Below are 20400 nucleotides of genomic sequence, written 5' to 3'. Positions count from 1 at the left end.
AAGGCAAGGAAGAATGCACGCCTGTGGTGAGTGTTACAGAGGGTGTGACGGGAGAGTGTGCGCAAGAGTGTGCGCGAGAAAGGTGTGTGACGGACAGGTGCATGGGGAAAGAGTGCGCTGTCGAGAGTAAGGGTGAGTGCGCTGTCAAGAATGGAGGTGAGAGGAGTGAGAGTGACAAGGAGCGTGAGTGGGAATGCACGCTGGAATTGGTAGTGAGGCACGTGGTTGGGTGTGCGAATGAGAGCACACCTGTGATTGTCACAGAGGAGGTGACAGAAGAGGGGGCGCGAAGAGGTGTGTTGGTGAGGTGTGCGACCAACGAATGTGTGCCAAAGTGTTCGGTGGTCAGGTGTGTGACCAAGGCTGTGAGTGGAATGGGGGTACCGAGGTGTGTAAGGAGAGGTACGAGGAGCATGGAGACGGCTGGATGTGTGAGCAAAGAACGGGCTGCGGGGTGTAAGCATGCAGGTGAAGCATCGACGTTAAGCGGAGCAGCGGGTAGAACGACTTATAGCCGAATCGGGCCCTCGGTGCGTGCCGGGCCTCGCTTTGAACGGCCGCGTCCGTGCTCCACTAGGCGGAGCGTGCAGCCCGATAGAAAGGGTCGTCATGGCGACCACTTTTTGTTGAGGCAGTCCGGCAGGTCGAGATCGAGCCATGGGATGGCTCCGTGCCGAGATGGTGCGTGGGGTCTCGGGCCGGGTAAGCCCCCGTCCCTGCACCGAGTGCCGGACGCATCCAGCCGCTGGCACAGAACAACCCGCATCCATGGCTTGGCTTTACGAAGCCGGGCTTTGGACAGGGATTGGCGCACCGAGAGGCATTAGTGAGTAGACTGGGTGATGAGGTTAGTGTTTTGGACCCAAAATTAGAGAAAAACAAAATTTGATGATTGGCAAGGGATTGGCAGTAGTGATTGGCAGATGATGGGTAGTGATTGGCCAAATTCTTAATTTGTTGAAATTTGATGTGCAAAATTGGTAGTGAGCGATGGGCCCGGTGGGTAAGGCTGGCATCCCTGCCACCCTTCCCAAGTGGGGCAAATGCGCTATAGATTATGGGGTGTGTGGCAGTGAAAACTAGCCCGGGTGGGTTAGGTTATATTGTAGGGATCTAGCGAAGATGACATTAGGTAACGTTAAGTTTAGTTAGTGACTGATACCTGTAGTGGGGACGCAGGTAGATTAGTGTGGATGATAATGACGTGGGAGCGCAATAGTTTAAAGGGACGACTGGGAAGCGCAAGTTTCAGAGGGGAGTAGTTAGATGAGATGATGCTGTGTGAGAATTGAACAGGTGTGATTGCACAGGTGTGCAACTGGACAGGTGTGTGGAGCAGTGTGTGAGTAGTGAGTGTGTGGATCAGCGCGAATGCGCTTGGGGAGAGAAGGGTGCAGGTGGCACCAGGTGTGAGAGCACAGGTGTGCAAGTAAAGGTGGTGTGGAGAGAGTTGGAGTAAGTGGTATGGAGTGGTGTGCATGGTGCGAAGGTGTGAATGGGGGAAGAGTGGACCCCCATCACGGATACCCGGGGCGGGTAGTGTAAGTGTTAGGTAGAGGGTATAGGTAAATTGTGGTTGGATATTGGCATTTGTGGTGCGGATGCAGAATGGTGTTGTGGATGGGTGCATTAGTGTTGTGGAAATGGCTGGGCGTGTAGCCTGTTAGTGTGTGTAGTTGGTTGGGCACTCCACCACTGTGAGGATGTCGGCCAGGTAAGGCCGCAGGTGGGCTCTGGGAGCCGTTAGTGTCAGTGGGGCCCGAGGATCCGGAGGACGGACCCGGGTAGCCCAGTGCCAGAGAGGGCACCGAGTGGGGAGAGCGCCAGAGGGCCTTCCCCAGGTAGATAGGTTAGGGTGAGGAGCAGGTAAGCTCGGAGGCAACAGCAGTGGTGGGGGTGTGCAGGTGGGTAGACCCGCTGGGAGAGGTACACGCCACAGCCCAGAAATTGTGCGAGGGCACCGGGAGATGAATCGGGGGAGTGAGACCCCAAATTGAAAAGCACCACAGTTTGGCCAATGGGAATTGGTTTTTAGAACCCATAGTGTAAGAGGGCCAATGGTTTGGCCGGAGAAAGACCCCGGGTAGTGTAAAGTTGTTAAAGTCATTTAGGAAATAGTTAGGATTGATGAACCTGTCGCACCATACGCAGCCACTTACCTGTGGTGATGATGATGACTCCACACCTGTGTTTTCTTTGTTTTGTTGCAGGAAATGAGATTGCTGTGGATTGGTGAGACGCATCACGACGTGGATGAGACATTGGGGTGATTCCATCTCTCCCTCCTTAGGAGGGACTGATGATGAATTGGTAATGGCAAATTTTGATGTTCAGTTGGAGATGGCAAATTTTGATGAGAGTTGGAAATAGCAAATTTGATTGGTTAGGAGGGAGAGAAGACGAATTTGGTTTATGGGAGGAACGGGGAAGACAGTAGGGACGTTTGTTGATTAGTAAAATAGATGTTTATGGGTAGTGTTGTGTTTTGTGGATACAGTAAGGGGTAAGGGAGGGGCCATGTAGGTTACCTGGTGGGGGGGGGGGAAGCGTACGGTAGGAACGTACCTGTCTCACCTGGTTCCCATGTGCCCCTAGTGTGCATTACCTTGTGTTGCGTGCACTTTTGCGCCCTTACCACCTTACTCACTTGTCTGCTTCTTTTGTCTCCCACCTCCGAGGATCTGGCTTTGGGGCAGAGAGAGAGAGGAGAGAGAGGTGCTGGCTTCGCAGTTGTGGGCCTGCACTTTCGCTGCTTGCTGCCTGGATCGATACACCATATGGACCGCAATGTTTGTGGCCACCCACCATGGACCGCAGTTCTTATGCGGCCAAGCACCACCCGTGGATGGACCTATGGGTCAACGTGGCACCTATGCCACACAGGTGATCCACTTATAGTTGGCCCCCTGACGGCCACAATAAAGAAATGGACGCGGTTGGCGCCTTTCTTTATTTTTTGAAAGAGGCAAGAAGGCCAAGTGCACCACACGAAGAGCAAGAGACACCTGCAGGGTTAGGGGTTGTTGTTTTTATTTTAATAAACAATGGTGACTGCACCGATTGGTGCTTGGGGTGGTGCTTTTGGTGCTTGGATGGGGTGCTCTGCACATTATTAAAGGCCGTAAGGCCACAGAGCACTCGTGGGTTGGTGTATCGATGCTGGCATGCGTGCTCTCTCTATGCATAACATCTGCATGTGTTCCTCCAAAAACAGGTCCTGGATCGTAGTGTAAATATCAGCGTAGTCTTGTAAATAATGCTCCCTACCGGCTGTATGTTTAGTTTGCGAATTCTTTCCGGATTCGGTTATCCTGTGGGTGTGTTTCTGTGAGGAGAAGGGTGCAACGTCGCAGGGGGACATATTTACTCATTTGTGAATATCTGTAAAACTGTCGCACTCAGGGTAGAGTTAATAGTAGAGGGAACTACATCTGAGTGCCACACTAAAATAGGTAAAAATTTATCGGGTCGGGACGCCCCGAGGGTAGAGAAGGGTGCAATGTTGCGGATATGGGACTTGGCCTCAATATCCGCTTGTAAATACTCCCCTATTTCCCCAATACTCCCCAACTATCCCCAATCCCCCATTCCCTAGTCCCATTGCCTGTAAATAACACTCTGTAGAACCGACCTTCCCCTTTTTCCCCCATTAAATGTCGTGCCCAGGTCCACCGCATCTCACGTAGACAACTTTCGGACATCTTGCTAGTTATTCTTAGTCTATGTCAGTTAAGGACTCGTTTCCATTAATTCTGACTCTTCGTTGCACCAGAATGTGATTATATGGCACCAGTAGTGAGTTTAGGACCTTCCCATACCTCCTCCCATCTTCTTCCCCAAACAACAACTACAACAACAACTACAACAACAACTACAACAACAACGGCGCGGCGCGGGGGAGTGTGCGTCCTCACACCGGCTCGGTTAGCCGCCATTGACCATGCACTCCGACGGGGTTACCACGAAGGGGCTCCTTGTCAGCCCCTCGTCAAGGGCGGAGCCGGTAACCCCCCCACACGCACCCAATGAGAAGTAACGGGCCGATTCCATCTGGGGCAGAGCTAACGAGCCGAGGGCGTGTCACTCCCCGCCGGATATACGCGGCCACTTACCGGACGTGACGTGAGATGCGCCCCCGACTGAAGAAGACAAGTCGCGACCTTCCAGCGCTGAGAGCGACCTCCCCGCATCATTGGACCGGACCGGGTCGATTCTGTCCTTGAGCCAAGAGTGCACCTTGAGCCATCGACTACCCGCTTTCCTTGCCATCAATCCCCGTGTGAGTCAGTTTTGTCCCGTTTATCTGTCGTCTGTCGGGGCTAATATAAGAGTGTGTCTAAGTGCCTGCCTTTCTATGCTGTCCCTCTTGTCGTTGTAATCTGACCTTCCGCCCTAATATAACCTCCTCCGGAGGTCTTGAGAACCGTATCCCTGGTGTCGTGTCATTTTAATCCCAGCCGTTGTGTCCTTTTCCTTCATTGATTTAGCGTAGCGCGACTCGGCAACGTTCGAGTATAATCGGGTAACTTGTGCGGACACGGCGGCCATTCCGCTCGGCCCACCATAACATCAAAGTCGTGTCTGTAACAATATCAAACCCATGAACCATTATATCAAACCCATGAACCATTATATCAAACCCATGAACCATTATATCAAACCCATTAACTGTTATATCAAACCCATTAACCATTATATCAAACCCATGAACTATTATATCAAACCCATTAACTATTACATTAAACCCATGAACCATTATATCAAACCCATTAACAATTACATTAAACCCATTAACCATTATCCCAAACATTAACTATTACATTAAACCCATTAACCATTATATGAAACCCAGTAAGCCACAGCAAGTGTGTGTCTACTTTCAGGAGAACCAGAAAACAACATCTGTCCAATCTCAAGTCTGTCTTTCAAACTCGTCTCCCTCTCCTATAACCCGGTAGCACCTTGTCAAGTCCATCTCTGGTGTATGCTCCCCCTCGATCGCTTCTTTCACCTCAAATGGAACCACCGCCGACTTTGCTCACGAGAAGGCCGAATGCCTCAATTCTGTGTTTGCCTCAAAATCTTGTGTCTCTAACCCCTCTGTCTTTGTACCAATCTGCTCCTGAATTCTGTCTTTTGCACCTGAGAAGGTGGAAAAGTTTCTGGCATCCCTCGACTTTGATTCTGCAACTGAACCGGATTGCATCAGCTCACGCATCCTAAAAACCTCCTCTGCTGCTCTTGCACTTCCTGTCACTGCATCGTTTCACCCTGTCATTTACCCAGGGTCATCTTCCATCTGCCTGTAAATCAGCCAACATCACAGCATTTCATAAAAGGTGCAAAAACGGATCCCCTAAACTATAGACCAATTAACTCAATGCAAGGTCTTGGAATTCATCGTTGCACTTTACACAAAATCATTCCTAATCTCCAACAGCCTAATCTGAGATCATCAATTTGAATTCAGACCTGGCAACTCCTCCTTGGACATGCTGCTTCTACTCTCTCAATAATATACACAAAGAATTAAGTTAAGCACCCCCCCCGTTTTTTTACAACCTCGCACATTACAAGTTTGTTGTCGTCAAAACAGTGTAATATACCCATGATATTGCTATATTTTCTGGAGAAGTGATATTATGGTCACATAAAAACATAACAATCATGCCGTTTTCAATATTTTATTCTGAATAATTTAAGGTGAAATTTTTTGGGAATTTTAGGCATATTTTCACCTCAATTTAAGTATGGAGCTATAGGTCCATCACGGACAGTGTGGATGACGTTTATGTTTTCTAACGTACAGTCATTGTTCTGAGAAGACCTCTAGCGATCTTTGCGTCAATAACGTGTGTAGGACCCACGTGATCGGATCACTGACTCAACCCTACGTCTCATAGACCCTGTAAGCCGTCGTATGCGTTGCTGTGGCAGGTTGTTCCATTCCCGATGTAATGCACGTTCCAATTCATCCAGATTGGCTATTGGAGGGACCATCTTCGCAATTTGTCGTCCCAACATGTCCCAAACGTGCTCGAGGGGGTTCAACCTGCCACAGCAACGCATACGACGGCTTACAGGGTCTATGAGACGTAGGGTTGAGTCAGTGATCCGATCACGTGGGTCCTACACACGTTATTGACGCAAAGATCGCTAGAGGTCTTCTCAGAACAATGACTGTACGTTAGAAAACATAAACGTCATCCACACTGTCCGTGATGGACCTATAGCTCCATACTTAAATTGAGGTGAAAATATGCCTAAAATTCCCAAAAAATTTCACCTTAAATTATTCAAAATAAAATATTGAAAACGGCATGATTGTTATGTTTTTATGTGACCATAATATCACTTCTCCAGAAAATATAGCAATATCATGGGTATATTACACTGTTTTGACGACAACAAACTTGTAATGTGCGAGGTTGTAAAAAAACGGGGGGGGGGTGCTTAACTTAATTCTTTGTGTATACATGGAGGCCCTCAACGTCAGACATGAGATCAAGCCCATCTCTCTTGACAAATCTCAAGCTTTCGATACAGTCTGGCTTCCTGCCTTGCTCTCCAAACTGTCTGCCTATGGAATCCAAGGCCAACTCCACTCTTGGATTACTGACTTTCTCCACTCTCATGGCCAACATGTGCCTCTCAACGGAGTATCTCTGACAAAGCTGGAGTGCCCCAAGCCGTGTTCTAGGCCCCATCCTATTCCTAATCTTCATCAATGATTTCCCTGACTCTCTGGAAAATCCTCTTTATCTCTTTGCTGATGACTCCACGCTCTACCGTGACATCCCTCATCCTTCTGACAGACAGGCCGCAGCCTCTGCTCTCTCTTCAGACCTTGACAAAATCACAATCTGGTCAAACACCGAGAATATGTCTTTCAATCCTGAGAAATCCCACACCCTCTCTTTCTCTCTCTGAAAGGACCATTCCGCAAATCCTCCTATGTACTTTCTCAACAACCCTCTCAAAGAGATTCAGTCACTCAAACTCTTGCATCTCACTCTCAGCTATGATGTTTCTTGGTTTCAAGATTTGATGATTTCAAAGTTGGCCTCCAAAGCCAGCCACCGACTGGGCGTCCTCCATCGTACAAAGTCCTTCCTTGGCACACCGGAACTCCTATCCACCTACAAGGCTTTCATCCACAGATTGATGGAGAACTGCTCTCCCCACTGGGCCGGCTCCCCTGCTTCACTTATTGCTCAGCTTGATGCCATGGAAACCAAGGCTTTCAAGATCATTGGAATCTCTCACGATGAAGCTGAGTTTATGGGCCTATCACTTAACCATCTCCGACAGGTCGGTGGTCTCTCTGTCTTCCTCTGCCTCTTTTATGGTCTTGCACCCTCTGCCCTCTCCGTACTCTGCCCCCCCCCCCCCCCAAAGTATCTGCAGGAAGCATGTGGTCCACCAGCAACCTCCTAGTGAAACCTAAATGCAGAACCACTGCTTAGCTCCACTCATTAATTCCTCTTTTGTCCCCCTGTGGGACCAATGTTCACTCTATTCAATCTCATTATTCTTACACTAATTATTATTAACGATTTTAAACTTTTTTTTTTGACAGTCAAGATTTATTAACCACGTATTATTTTCCCCAATCTTTTCTTTTGTATCCAACATCCTCTATCACCCATCCCCCCATTCCCCTTCGGACTCCTTCAACAAATTCTGGGATCTCTGCCGCGGTTCAGGTCCAGCTTCTCCTGGAGATTTGTACTGGAGCCCGACGCCTGCTTTCCGAACACAAACCCGAGGTGGCATTGGTGGTAGCCATGGCAGGCCTGCGTCAAGCCAACATCCTCGGAAAAAGGTGGTCGGTCTGGCCACTGCTGTTCCTCGGGCAGGCAAATCTGCGTGAGTCAACACCACGACCGTTGGTGATAGATGTGTGAGCACTCTATATCATACTCGGTGTCACTGGAACCGGAGCATCCTAGTGAGCTATTACATGCTTATTATATTACTCGTTACATATGCTTTCATGTAAACTCTGACAGGTGGTTACTAGTTATACATGCTCACATGTAAACACTGACAGGTGGTTACTAGTTACACATGCTCACATGTAAACACTGATAGGTGGTTACTAGTTATACATGCTCACATGTAAACACTGACAGGTGGTTACTAGTTATACATGCTCACATGTAAACACTGACAGGTGGTTACTAGTTACACATGCTCACATGTAAACACTGACAGGTGGTTACTAACTAATTATACATGTTCACATGTAAACACTGACAGGTGGTTACTAACTAATTATACATGTTCACATGTAAACACTGACAGGTGGTTACTAGTTATACATGCTCACATGTAAACACTGACAGGTGGTTACTAACTAATTATACATGTTCACATGTAAACACTGACAGGTGGTTACTAGTTATATATGCTCACATGTAAACACTGACAGGTGGTTACTAGTTATACATGCTCACATGTAAACACTGACAGGTGGTTACTAACTAGTTATACATGCTCACATGTAAACACTGACAGGTGGTTACTAACTAATTATACATGTTCACATGTAAACACTGACAGGTGGTTACTAGTTATATATGCTCACATGTAAACACTGACAGGTGGTTACTAATTATACATGTTCACATGTAAACACTGACAGGTGGTTACTAGTTATACATGCTCACATGTAAACACTGACAGGTGGTTACTAACTAGTTATACATGCTCACATGTAAACACTGACAGGTGGTTACTAACTAGTTATACATGCTCACATGTAAACACTGACAGGTGGTTACTAACTAATTATACATGTTCACATGTAAACACTGACAGGTGGTTACTAGTTATATATGCTCACATGTAAACACTGACAGGTGGTTACTAGTTATACATGCTCACATGTAAACACTGACAGGTGGTTACTAACTAATTATACATGCTCACATGTAAACACTGACAGGTGGTTACTAGTTATACATGCTCACATGTAAACACTGACAGGTGGTTACTAGTTATACATGCTCACATGTAAACACTGACAGGTGGTTACTAGTTATACATGCTCACATGTAAACACTGACAGGTGGTTACTAGTTATACATGCTCACATGTAAACACTATCAGCCACGAGACTTCACAAGGTCATCAGCTGTGTTTGGCTGAAGCAAAGGCCTGCATTGTCTGGTGCGTTTGTGTGTGTGTGTGTGTGTGTGTGTGTGTGTGTGTGTGTGTGTGTGTGTGTGTGTGTGTGTGTGTGTGTGTGTGTGTGTGTGTGTGTGTGTGTGTGTGTGTGTGTGTGTGTGTGTGTGTGTGTGTGTGTGTGTGTGTGTGTGTGTGTGTGTGTGTGTGTGTGATTTTTGTCATAGCTCAGATCATGTAAAAATAATAGAAAGCACCACCTTTTGGGATTACCCATTTCGCTACAAGATCAACAACCCACTGGGATGAGGCGATAGGGGAAGGGAAGGGCATTCTGCGTTATGTTCGAGGGTTTTAGTACATACACATACATACTGCTGTCTAGGAAAGGAGATCAGGATTGAAATGTAAACGAACATAATTAGTGTTGGAAGATGTGACATAAATTACATTGGTACTTTACAAGTACAACGATAGCAACTCGTCAGAAGTTCGTTAATTAACCAGTTTTGTAGAACATGGGGGTGACGACATCCCTAGGCCTGAGCACTGATATCAGCGGATCAGCCAATGAGAAACTTTCCTGACTTTGTGATGTGAGCAAATTGATTTGTATTTGTGACAAGAGGTGAGAGGTCACCGATAATGAAAATGGTGAAAGAGGAGGTCAAGGTACTCATGCTTCCCCTCCATTGCCTCCCTCGTCTGAAACGTTATCACCGCAGACTCTGCTCAGATGAGGCAGAATGTCCAACTCAATGTTTGCCTCCATATGTCATGTACCCAACCCATCCAGCTCTGTCCCAAATTGTACCCCCTCGTACCCACGAGACCTTGTCTCTTTCACACCCGAGAGGAGGGTAAGGGAAGTTCCGAGAGAGGCACCCGAGATGAAAGAAAGGCAAGGAAAGGTCTGTCCAACCTCGACTCTTCAATGTCAACGAGACCAGATGACATGAGTATCCATGTTCTCAAATCTTGCTGTACGGATAGACATCTGCACCGACCACATGGCAAAGCTGGCCTCCAACGCCAGCCACAGACGGCATTCGCCATCGATCAGGTACTTACAACCTGCTTGGCCTTTGTTTGCAGCTCAATGGAGTACTGCTCTCCCCTTTTGGCTGGCACTCCAGCATCACATTCGTTTCTCCTGAAATCTGTGGAATCTAAAACTCTGAACATTATTGGAATCTCCTGTGATGAGGCCGAAGAACAAGCTGCATTGTAACCTCCTCCTGGTTAAACCTCCAAAATCCAGGTTAACTGAACACCTCAACTCTCCTATTTCTCGTATCCTCCCATCTTTCCAGAGGCTGTTCTGTCTCGCTCTTCCCCCCAAGACTTGAAGCAAGCACCGTCACCATATATCATCCACCATACTGACCCATGATCCTTATTACCCCCATTAACCTATCCTAACCCAATAATCTTACTTGCTAGTTTCAGTGTTTCCTCCCCGCTTCCATCTCCTCTTTTCCTGTTCGTTCACCCCCTTGATGTTTGTCCCATTCTCAGTTCGACCTTGCTCTTCCATGAGCCTCGCTTCTGTAAAGATTATAAATAAGAGCCTCGATCTTTTATACAACAAAATAAAATGCCCCTTGTATGTGCAAAAGGGTTGTTTTTTATCCCCACATGCTTCTATGGCCTGGCCCTATAAAAGGCTTATATGGCCTGGCCCTATTAAAAGGCTTCAATGGCCTGGCCCTATAAAAGGCTTCAATGGCCTGGCCCTATTAAAAGGCTTCAATGGCCTGGCCCTATAAAAGGCTTCAATGGCCTGGCCCTATAAAAGGCTTCAATGGCCTGGCTCTATAAAAGGCTTCAATGGCCTGGCCCTATTAAAAGGCTTCAATGGCCTGGCCCTATAAAAGGCTTCAATGGCCTGGCCCTATAAAAGGCTTCTATGGCCTGGCCCTATTAAAAGGCTTCAATGGCCTGGCCCTATAAAAGGCTTCAATGGCCTGGCCCTATTAAAAGGCTTTTTTTTTTCTTTTCTTTTTTGTATACAGAGTCGACGCTCGTGAAAGAGCTAACATTTATCAAACAAACAAATCAAACAAACAAGCAAACAAAGCATATAAAAAGGGGAGCGGTCGACAAGATGGGGAGAGAAGGGGAGGAAGCACACAAACACAACATTTGAGAGCAGGGACATCGGGAGTTGTGTGGGAGGGAGAGGGCTTGGGGGGGGGGGGGGGGGGGCAGGATAGGTATAAAACGCAAGGACACCAAGGACTTCCAGGAAAGAAGTCGGCACCTCAAAAAGTGGATTTGGGGTGAAATTAGCGGGGGTAGAAAAGATCAAGGTTTTGGATGGGGGAAGATAAGAGATGGTGGTGAACAGCCGTTTTAAAGACGTGGAGGGAGGAGTGTGATTGAAGTGAGTGAGGGAGTTTGTTCCAGAGGCGGGAGAAAAGAGGAATGAAGGAGTAAAGGTGAGCAGAGAGTCTTGATTTTGGCAGTTTAACCATAAGAGGGTTGCAGGCAGATCTTGTGCGACCTGTAGGAATATTTGGGGGACAGAGCCCAGAGAGAGCTGGGGGAGCAAGGCCGGAGAGGAGTCGGTAGAAGACGGAAAGACCACCAACCTGCCTGCGGTGAGTAAGTGAAAGGCCCTCAGAGATAGCGTCATCGCGGGAGATTCCAATGATTCTGAATGCTTTGGATTCAACAGCGTGAAGACGAGCTAGGTGTGAGGCAGGAGCACCAGCCCAGAGGGGAGAGCAGTACTCCATTGAGCTGCGGATGAAAGCCTTGTATGTGGTGAGGAGCTCAGTTGTGCCAAGGAAGGACTTCGCACGACGGAGGATGCCCAGTCGGCGACTGGCTTTGGAGGCCAGCTTGGAAATGTGGTTTTCCCAGGAAAGATCATGGCAGATAGTGAGACCCAAAAGCTTGAGTGACAGAACTTCTTGGAGAGGACTATTCAGAAAGTAGATGGGAGGGTTGTCCAGTCGGTCTTTTCGGAGAGACATCGTAAGAGTGTGAGATTTGTCAGGATTGAAAGACATGTTCCATTTGTTTGCCCAGTCTGTGATTTTGTCCAGGTCTGCAGAGAGTGAGGAGGCTGCAGACTGCCGATCTGAGGGATGAGGAATGGAGCGGCAGAGAGTGGAGTCATCAGCAGAGATAGAGAGGATTTTCAAGAGAGTCAGAGAGATCATTGATGAAGACCAGAAAAAGCACAGGGCCCAGAACACTGCCTTGGGGAACTCCAGTCTGAACAGGAAGAGGAGATGAGAGAAACCCATTCAGGGCCACACGTTGACTATGACTAGAGAGGAAGTCCGCCAGCCATGCGTGGAGATTTCCATGGATACCAAAGGAGGAGAGTTTGGTGAGCAGAGCGGGGTGCCAGACCGTATCTAAGGCACGTGATATGTCGAGGGAGACAGCTCTAATTTCCTGTTTGGCATTGAGGACCTCCATCCATTGTTGAGACAGCAGAAGCAGCATGTCCAGAGTAGAGTGACCTGGTCTGAAACCAAATTGATGATCAGAGATCAAGCCATTGGAGAAGAGGAAAGATTTCATATCCGAAGCAATGATGGATTCCATGACTTTGCTGATAATTGGGAGAAGGCTGATTGGTCTGTAGTTGCAAGGATCTGTTTTTGCACCTTTTTGTGCAAAGCGGTGATGTTGGCTTCAATGGCATGGCCCTATTAAAAGGCTTCAATGGCCTGGCCCTATTAAAAGGCTTCAATGGCCTGGCCCTATAAAAGGGTTCAATGGCCTGGCCCTATTAAAGGCTTCAATGGCCTGGCCCTATAAAAGGCTTCAATGGCCTGGCCCTTTAAAAGGCTTCAATGGCCTGGCCCTATTAAAAGGCTTCAATGGCCTGGCCCGAGAAAAGGCTTCAATGGCCTGGCCCTATTAAAAGGCTTCAATGGCATGGCCCTATTAAAAGGCTTCAATGGCATGGCCCTATTAAAAGGCTTCAATGGCCTGGCCCTATAAAAAGTCTTCAATGGCCTGGCCCTTTAAAAGGCTTTAATGGCCTGGCCCTTTAAAAGGCTTCAATGGCCTGGCCCTATAAAAGGCTTCAATGGCATGGCCCTATTAAAAGGCTTCAATGGCCTGGCCCTATAAAAGGCTTCAATGGCCTGGCCCTATAAAAGGCTTCAATGGCCTGGCCCTATTAAAGGCTTCAATGGCCTGGCCCTATAAAAGGCTTCAATGGCCTGGCCCTATTAAAAGGCTTCAATGGCCTGGCCTGAGAAAAGGCTTCAATGGCCTGGCCCTATTAAAAGGCTTCAATGGCATGGCCCTATTAAAAGGCTTCAATGGCATGGCCCTATTAAAAGGCTTCAATGGCCTGGCCCTATTAAAAGGCTTCAATGGCATGGCCCTATTAAAAGGCTTCAATGGCCTGGCCCTATAAAAGGCTTCAATGGCCTGGCCCTATAAAAGGCTTCAATGGCCTGGCCCTATAAAAGGCTTCAATGGCCTGGCCCTATTAAAGGCTTCAATGGCCTGGCCCTATAAAAGGCTTCAATGGCCTGGCCCTTTTAAAAGGCTTCAATGGCCTGGCCCGAGAAAAGGCTTCAATGGCCTGGCCCTATTAAAAGGCTTCAATGGCATGGCCCTATTAAAAGGCTTCAATGGCATGGCCCTATTAAAAGGGTTCAATGGCCTGGCCCTATAAAAAGTCTTCAATGGCCTGGCCCTTTAAAAGGCTTTAATGGCCTGGCCCTTTAAAAGGCTTCAATGGCCTGGCCCTATAAAAGGCTTCAATGGCATGGCCCTATTAAAAGGCTTCAATGGCCTGGCCCTATAAAAGGCTTCAATGGCCTGGCCCTATAAAAGGCTTCAATGGCCTGGCCCTATTAAAGGCTTCAATGGCCTGGCCCTATAAAAGGCTTCAATGGCCTGGCCCTATAAAAGGCTACAATGGCCTGGCCCTATTAAAAGGCTTCAATGGCCTGGCCCGAGAAAAGGCTTCAATGGCCTGGCCCTATTAAAAGGCTTCAATGGCATGGCCCTATTAAAAGGCTTCAATGGCATGGCCTATTAAAAGGCTTCAATGGCCTGGCCCTTTAAAAGGCTTTAATGGCCTGGCCCTTTAAAAGGCTTCAATGGCCTGGCCCTATAAAAGGCTTCAATGGCATGGCCCTATTAAAAGGCTTCAATGGCCTGGCCCTATAAAAGGCTTCAATGGCCTGGCCCTATAAAAGGCTTCAATGGCCTGGCCCTATTAAAGGCTTCAATGGCCTGGCCCTATAAAAGGCTTCAATGGCCTGGCCCTATTAAAAGGCTTCAATGGCATGGCCCTATTAAAAGGCTTCAATGGCATGGCCCTATTAAAAGGGTTCAATGGCCTGGCCCTATAAAAAGTCTTCAATGGCCTGGCCCTTTAAAAGGCTTCAATGGCTTGGCCCTTTAAAAGGCTTCAATGGCCTGGCCCTATAAAAGGCTTCAATGGCCTGGCCCTATTAAAAGGCTTCAATGGCATGGCCCTATAAAAGGCTTCAATGGCATGGCCATATTAAAATGCTTCAATGGCCTGGCACTATAAAAGGCTTATATGGCCTGGCCCTATAAAAGGCGTCAATGGCCTGGCACTATAAAAGGCTTTATGGCCTGGCCCTATAAAAGGCTTCAATGGCCTGGCTCTATAAAAGGCTTCAATGGCCTGGCTCTATAAAAGGCTTTATGGCCTGGCCCTATAAAAGGCTTCAATGGCCTGGCCCTATTAAAGGCTTCAATGGCCTGGCCCTATAAAAGGCTTCAATGGCCTGGCCCTTTTAAAAGGCTTTAATGGCCTGGCCCTTTAAAAGGCTTCAATGGCCTGGCCCTATAAAAGGCTTCAATGGCATGGCCCTATTAAAAGGCTTCAATGGCCTGGCCCTATGAAAGGCTTCAATGGCCTGGCCCTATAAAAGGCTTCAATGGCCTGGCCCTATTAAAGGCTTCAATGGCCTGGCCCTATAAAAGGCTTCAATGGCCTGGCCCTATAAAAGGCTACAATGGCCTGGCCCTATTAAAAGGCTTCAATGGCATGGCCCTATTAAAAGGCTTCAATGGCATGGCCCTATTAAAAGGCTTCAATGGCATGGCCCTATTAAAAGGCTTCAATGGCATGGCCCTATTAAAAGGGTTCAATGGCCTGGCCCTATAAAAAGTCTTCAATGGCCTGGCCCTTTAAAAGGCTTCAATGGCTTGGCCCTTTAAAAGGCTTCAATGGCCTGGCCCTTTAAAAGGCTTCAATGGCCTGGCCCTATAAAAGGCTTCAATGGCCTGGCCCTATTAAAAGGCTTCAATGGCATGGCCCTATAAAAGGCTTCAATGGCATGGCCATATTAAAATGCTTCAATGGCCTGGCACTATAAAAGGCTTCTATGGCCTGGCCCTATAAAAGGCGTCAATGGCCTGGCACTATAAAAGGCTTTATGGCCTGGCCCTATAAAAGGCTTCAATGGCCTGGCACTATAAAAGGCTTCGATGGCCTGGCCCTATAAAAGGCTTCAATGGCCTGGCTCTATAAAAGGCTTCAATGGCCTGGCCCTATAAAAGGCTTCAATGGCCTGGCTCTATAAAAGGCTTCAATGGCCTGGCTCTATAAAAGGCTTCTATGGCCTGGCCCTATAAAAGGCTTCAATGGCCTGGCCCTATAAAAGGCTTCAATGGCCTGGCCCTATAAAAGGGGAACACTGTTGCTGTGACTGATCACATGGTGGTGCTACCAAGGTAGATCTTTTCTTGTCTTATCCGATATGTTCGTGAACCGGTGCTCGTGTCCTTCATAATGGTCCCTTTGTCATCCATGCAGGTCTCGGTCACCTGGCGAAGGCAGAGGTTCATTTAGCGCGGGCGACCTGGGTAAGCCGGAGACCGCGGGCATCCGGGCCCGAGACAACACCTCTTCCCAGGACGCGTGCGGGCAAGTGGGAACCCGGGGTGCTCAGGGTGCTGCACCGTACCTGGGGCCTGCTGTACGCCGCACATGGCCTAACAAATCTGGCCCTCCATCATTTTTCCTTATCTGTGAGTTGGTCTTATGTCATCATGAAAACCTTTGCATCCCTAATCTCGTTACACTGATTACACATCATCATACCGAATACTCTGACAGGGATCTTCAAAATGAAGATCGGCATTTTTTACCTATTAAATATCTTTAGGACCATTAAACAAAATCCTCCCTTATAGGTGTGAGTACTAATCCTTAAATAAAAACCTCCCTTATAGTTGTGAGTACTAACCCTTAAACAAAATCCTCCCTTATAGGTGTGAGTACAAACCCTTAAACAAAATCCTCCCTTACAGGTGTGAGTACGAACCCTTAAACAAAATCCTCCCTTATAGGTGTGAGTACTAACCCTTAAACAAAATCCTCCCTTACAGGTGTGAGTACTAACCCTTAAACAAAATCCTCCCTTATAGGTGAGTACTAACCCTTAAACAAAATCCTCCCTTACAGGTGTGAGTACTAATCCTTAAATAAAAACCTCCCTTATAGTTGTGAGTACTAACCCTTAAACAAAATCCTCCCTTATAGGTGTGAGTACAAACCCTTAAACAAAATCCTCCCTTACAGGTGTGAGTACGAACCCTTAAACAAAATCCTCCCTTATAGGTGTGAGTACTAACCCTTAAACAAAATCCTCCCTTACAGGTGTGAGTACTAACCCTGAAACAAAATCCTCCCTTATAGGTGTGAGTACTAACCCTTAAACAAAATCCTCCCTTATAGGTGTGAGTACAAACCCTTAAACAAAATCCTCCCTTACAGGTGTGAGTACTAACCCTGAAACAAAATCCTCCCTTATAGGTGTGAGTACGAACCCTTAAACAAAATCCTCCCTTATAGGTGTGAGTACTAACCCTTAAACAAAATCCTCCCTTATAGGTGTGAGTACTAACCCTTAAACAAAATCCTCCCCTATAGGTGTGAGTACTAACCCTTAAACAAAATCCTCCCCTATAGGTGTGAGTACGAACCCTTAAACAAAATCCTCCCCTATAGGTGTGAGTACGAACCCTTAAACAAAATCCTCCCTTATAGGTGTGAGTACTAACCCTGAAACAAAATCCTCCCTTATAGGTGTGAGTACGAACCCTTAAACAAAATCCTCCCTTATAGGTGTGAGTACTAACCCTGAAACAAAATCCTCCCCTATAGGTGTGAGTACTAACCCTTGAACAAAATCCTCCCCTATAGGTGTGAGTACGAACCCTTAAACAAAATCCTCCCCTATAGGTGTGAGTACGAACCCTTAAACAAAATCCTCCCCTATAGGTGTGAGTACGAACCCTTAAACAAAATCCTCCCTTACAGGTGTGAGTACTAACCCTTAAACAAAATCCTCCCTTATAGGTGTGAGTACTAATCCTGAAACAAAATCCTCCCCTATAGGTGTGAGTACTAACCCTGAAACAAAATCCTCCCCTATAGGTGTGAGTACTAACCCTTAAACAAAATCCTCCCTTATAGGTGTGAGTACTAACCCTTAAACAAAATCCTCCCTTATAGGTGTGAGTACTAACCCTTAAACAAAATCCTCCCTTATAGGTGTGAGTACTAACCCTTAAACAAAATCCTCCCTTATAGGTGTGAGTACTAACCCTTAAACAAAATCCTCCCTTATAGGTGTGAGTACTAACCCTTAAACAAAATCCTCCCTTACAGGTGTGAGTACTAACCCTTAAACAAAATCCTCCCCTAGAGGTGTGAGTACGAACCCTTAAACAAAATCCTCCCTTATAGGTGTGAGTACTAACCCTTAAGCAAAATCCTCCCTTATAGGTGTGAGTACTAACCCTTAAACAAAATCCTCCCTTATAGGTGTGAGTACTAACCCTTAAGCAAAATCCTCCCTTATAGGTGTGAGTACTAACCCTTAAACAAAATCCTCCCTTATAGGTGTGAGTACTAACCCTGAAACAAAATCCTCCCTTATAGGTGTGAGTACTAACCCTTAAACAAAATCCTCCCTTATAGGTGTGAGTACTAACCCTGAAACAAAATCCTCCCTTATAGGTGTGAGTACTAACCCTGAAACAAAATCCTCCCTTATAGGTGTGAGTACTAACCCTGAAACAAAATCCTCCCTTATAGGTGTGAGTACTAACCCTTAAACAAAATCCTCCCTTATAGGTGTGAGTACTAACCCTGAAACAAAATCCTCCCTTATAGGTGTGAGTACTAACCCTTAAACAAAATCCTCCCTTATAGGTGTGAGTACTAACCCTTAAACAAAATCCTCCCTTATAGGTGTGAGTACTAACCCTGAAACAAAATCCTCCCCTATAGGTGTGAGTACTAACCCTTAAACAAAATCCTCCCTTATAGGTGTGAGTACTAACCCTTAAATAAAATATCGCTCGCCGATAACCGACAAAATTGAGAATCACTTTTCCACCTGTTATGACTTTTTTGAGAAATTCCTTTATTACCTGCGCACACCAGGTGAAAAGGGGGGTTAAGCAATTGGTTCAGGTCCGTCCGTCTGTCCATCTTGTCAGTTTTAGATTTGAGGAACAACTTACTTCAATCAAATGATATATTTTGAACATGAAAAGGAACATGAATCGGAAGACGTTTGCGGTTTAATAGTCAAAAGAGCCAAGGAAGGACGGACGGACGGACGGACGGACACACACACACACACACACACACACACACACACACACACACACACACACACACACACACACACACACACACACACACACACCACACCACACACCTATTTTCCTCCCCACATACAATCCCTCTGAGATGTTGAAGGTGTATCAGTGTGCATGCAGGTGTACCTCAGCACTGAGGCGTATGGTTCTCATGACGTACGCACCGCCACCGAGTGCTCACACTTTGCTCAAGCGCTAGCCACCGGGCCTGTACGTGCTGCTGCGGACACGGTATTTACACAGGTTCGCCATCTGTCTGTGCTCATCATCATATACACGTTTCGGGTAAATGGCACGAGGCTGTGCACTGCAGAAATGTTTCTTCCATGCTCAGAGCGTATCAGGTCAGTGTATTTGGCACCTTCCAGTATGTACACAAACAAATATAAACAAAGGTTCATAAATAAATGATGTGGCATGAAAAGAGGAGCGAGGTAAGGCTCGCTCCCCACTCCTTAAGGTAAGGTAAGGAGTGGGGAAAAGATTGCCTCATACCCTGTTTCAGTTTCCCCGAAGGCAATTGTCAACCACTGACTGTGGAACACCATTTAAGACTCAAATCGCCATGTTACGCAGATTGCCTCCTTCCTGAATGTCATTGGTGATCCAGCTGGGTTTTTATCCAAGTCCTGAATTCTCATTGAGGAATGTACAAATGTCACACATGCTTCTTTCATGTTGATGACTGGGAAACTGAGTGTACTTAACATTCCACCGTACATGTAAGGGTTGGCACGTTCTAAAAAATATCCGATGAATTTATCATGATCGGATACATCAAGGATCTGAGGTTTAAAATAATCCCATCAATCTATTATATCAAGGATCTGAGGTTTAAAATAATCCCATTAATCTATCATGATATACAGACTTGGCATTTAATATGGAATATTTTTTTTGTGGGGTGAACTTACTTTTCAAGATGTCTTAGAACCAAAAGTTCATTGGAATTATGTTGAAATTATTCTAGATTTTGTTAATGTGACCTTTAAAAGAAACAAAAACCACATTTGACATTTCGAAACAAATAAATTGATCCTTGAAAGTGATGTAAACTGATATCGAACTCAATTCATGGACAGTACTGTGTTAAACTTCTGTACGTTTTCCAGAAGTATCTCTTTATTTTGCAACATTAGCCAAATTTTTTTTTAACAAAAACAAAAGTTAAATTACGACTGGGATTACAGACAGTAAAATTACAGTTCAGTACTTCGTGTAACCCCCACGAGCATTCAGGAGAGCACGTACACGTCGAGGCATGCTGTTCACGAGATTTGCCAAGGTTTGGACAGGAATCGCTTGCCATGCAGTGACAATAGCCTGCTGCAGTTCACGCACAGAGGTCGGCTGCTGGTCCAAGTGGTCGATTTGACGCGCTAATTCTGCCCACAAGTTCTCTATCGGATTCATATCCGGGGACATGGCAGGCCACTCCATATGCTCGACACCACGGTCAGCAAGAAAGTGTTGGATCATGCGAGCAGGATGAGGCCATGCATTGTCATCTTGGAAGACAAAGTTTCCTCGAATGGCTGCACGAGCAAATTGAAGCAATGTGTCTTCCAGAATGGCCCTGTACTTGAACTGGTTCAGGTTTCCATTCAGAACAACCAGGTCAGTTTTGCCCCC

General features: G+C 46.6%; 1 protein-coding gene across 2 annotated transcripts in view; it reads left to right on the top strand.

The window, feature by feature from the left end:
- Positions 1-20400, top strand: part of ZMYND12 (zinc finger MYND-type containing 12) — a 55911-nt gene that overhangs the window by 10446 nt on the left and 25065 nt on the right. The window contains exons 3-5 of one of the 2 annotated variants that reach the window (XM_068107337.2): positions 7707-7869; positions 15908-16122; positions 18889-18999. In XM_068107337.2, the coding sequence (XP_067963438.2) occupies positions 7707-7869; positions 15908-16122; positions 18889-18999 (489 nt within the window). Of the gene's footprint in view, positions 1-7706; positions 7870-15907; positions 16123-18888; positions 19012-20400 lie in introns of both variants that reach the window. The other variant, XM_068107336.2, reaches the window with a different exon arrangement.

Source organism: Myxine glutinosa, chromosome 2 (assembly GCF_964187855.1).
Source record: "Myxine glutinosa chromosome 2, kmMyxGlut1.1, whole genome shotgun sequence".
Taxonomy (NCBI): Eukaryota; Metazoa; Chordata; class Myxini; order Myxiniformes; family Myxinidae; genus Myxine; species Myxine glutinosa.
Note: the sequence above shows the minus strand (reverse complement) of the source record. Positions and strands in the feature narration are given on the sequence as shown.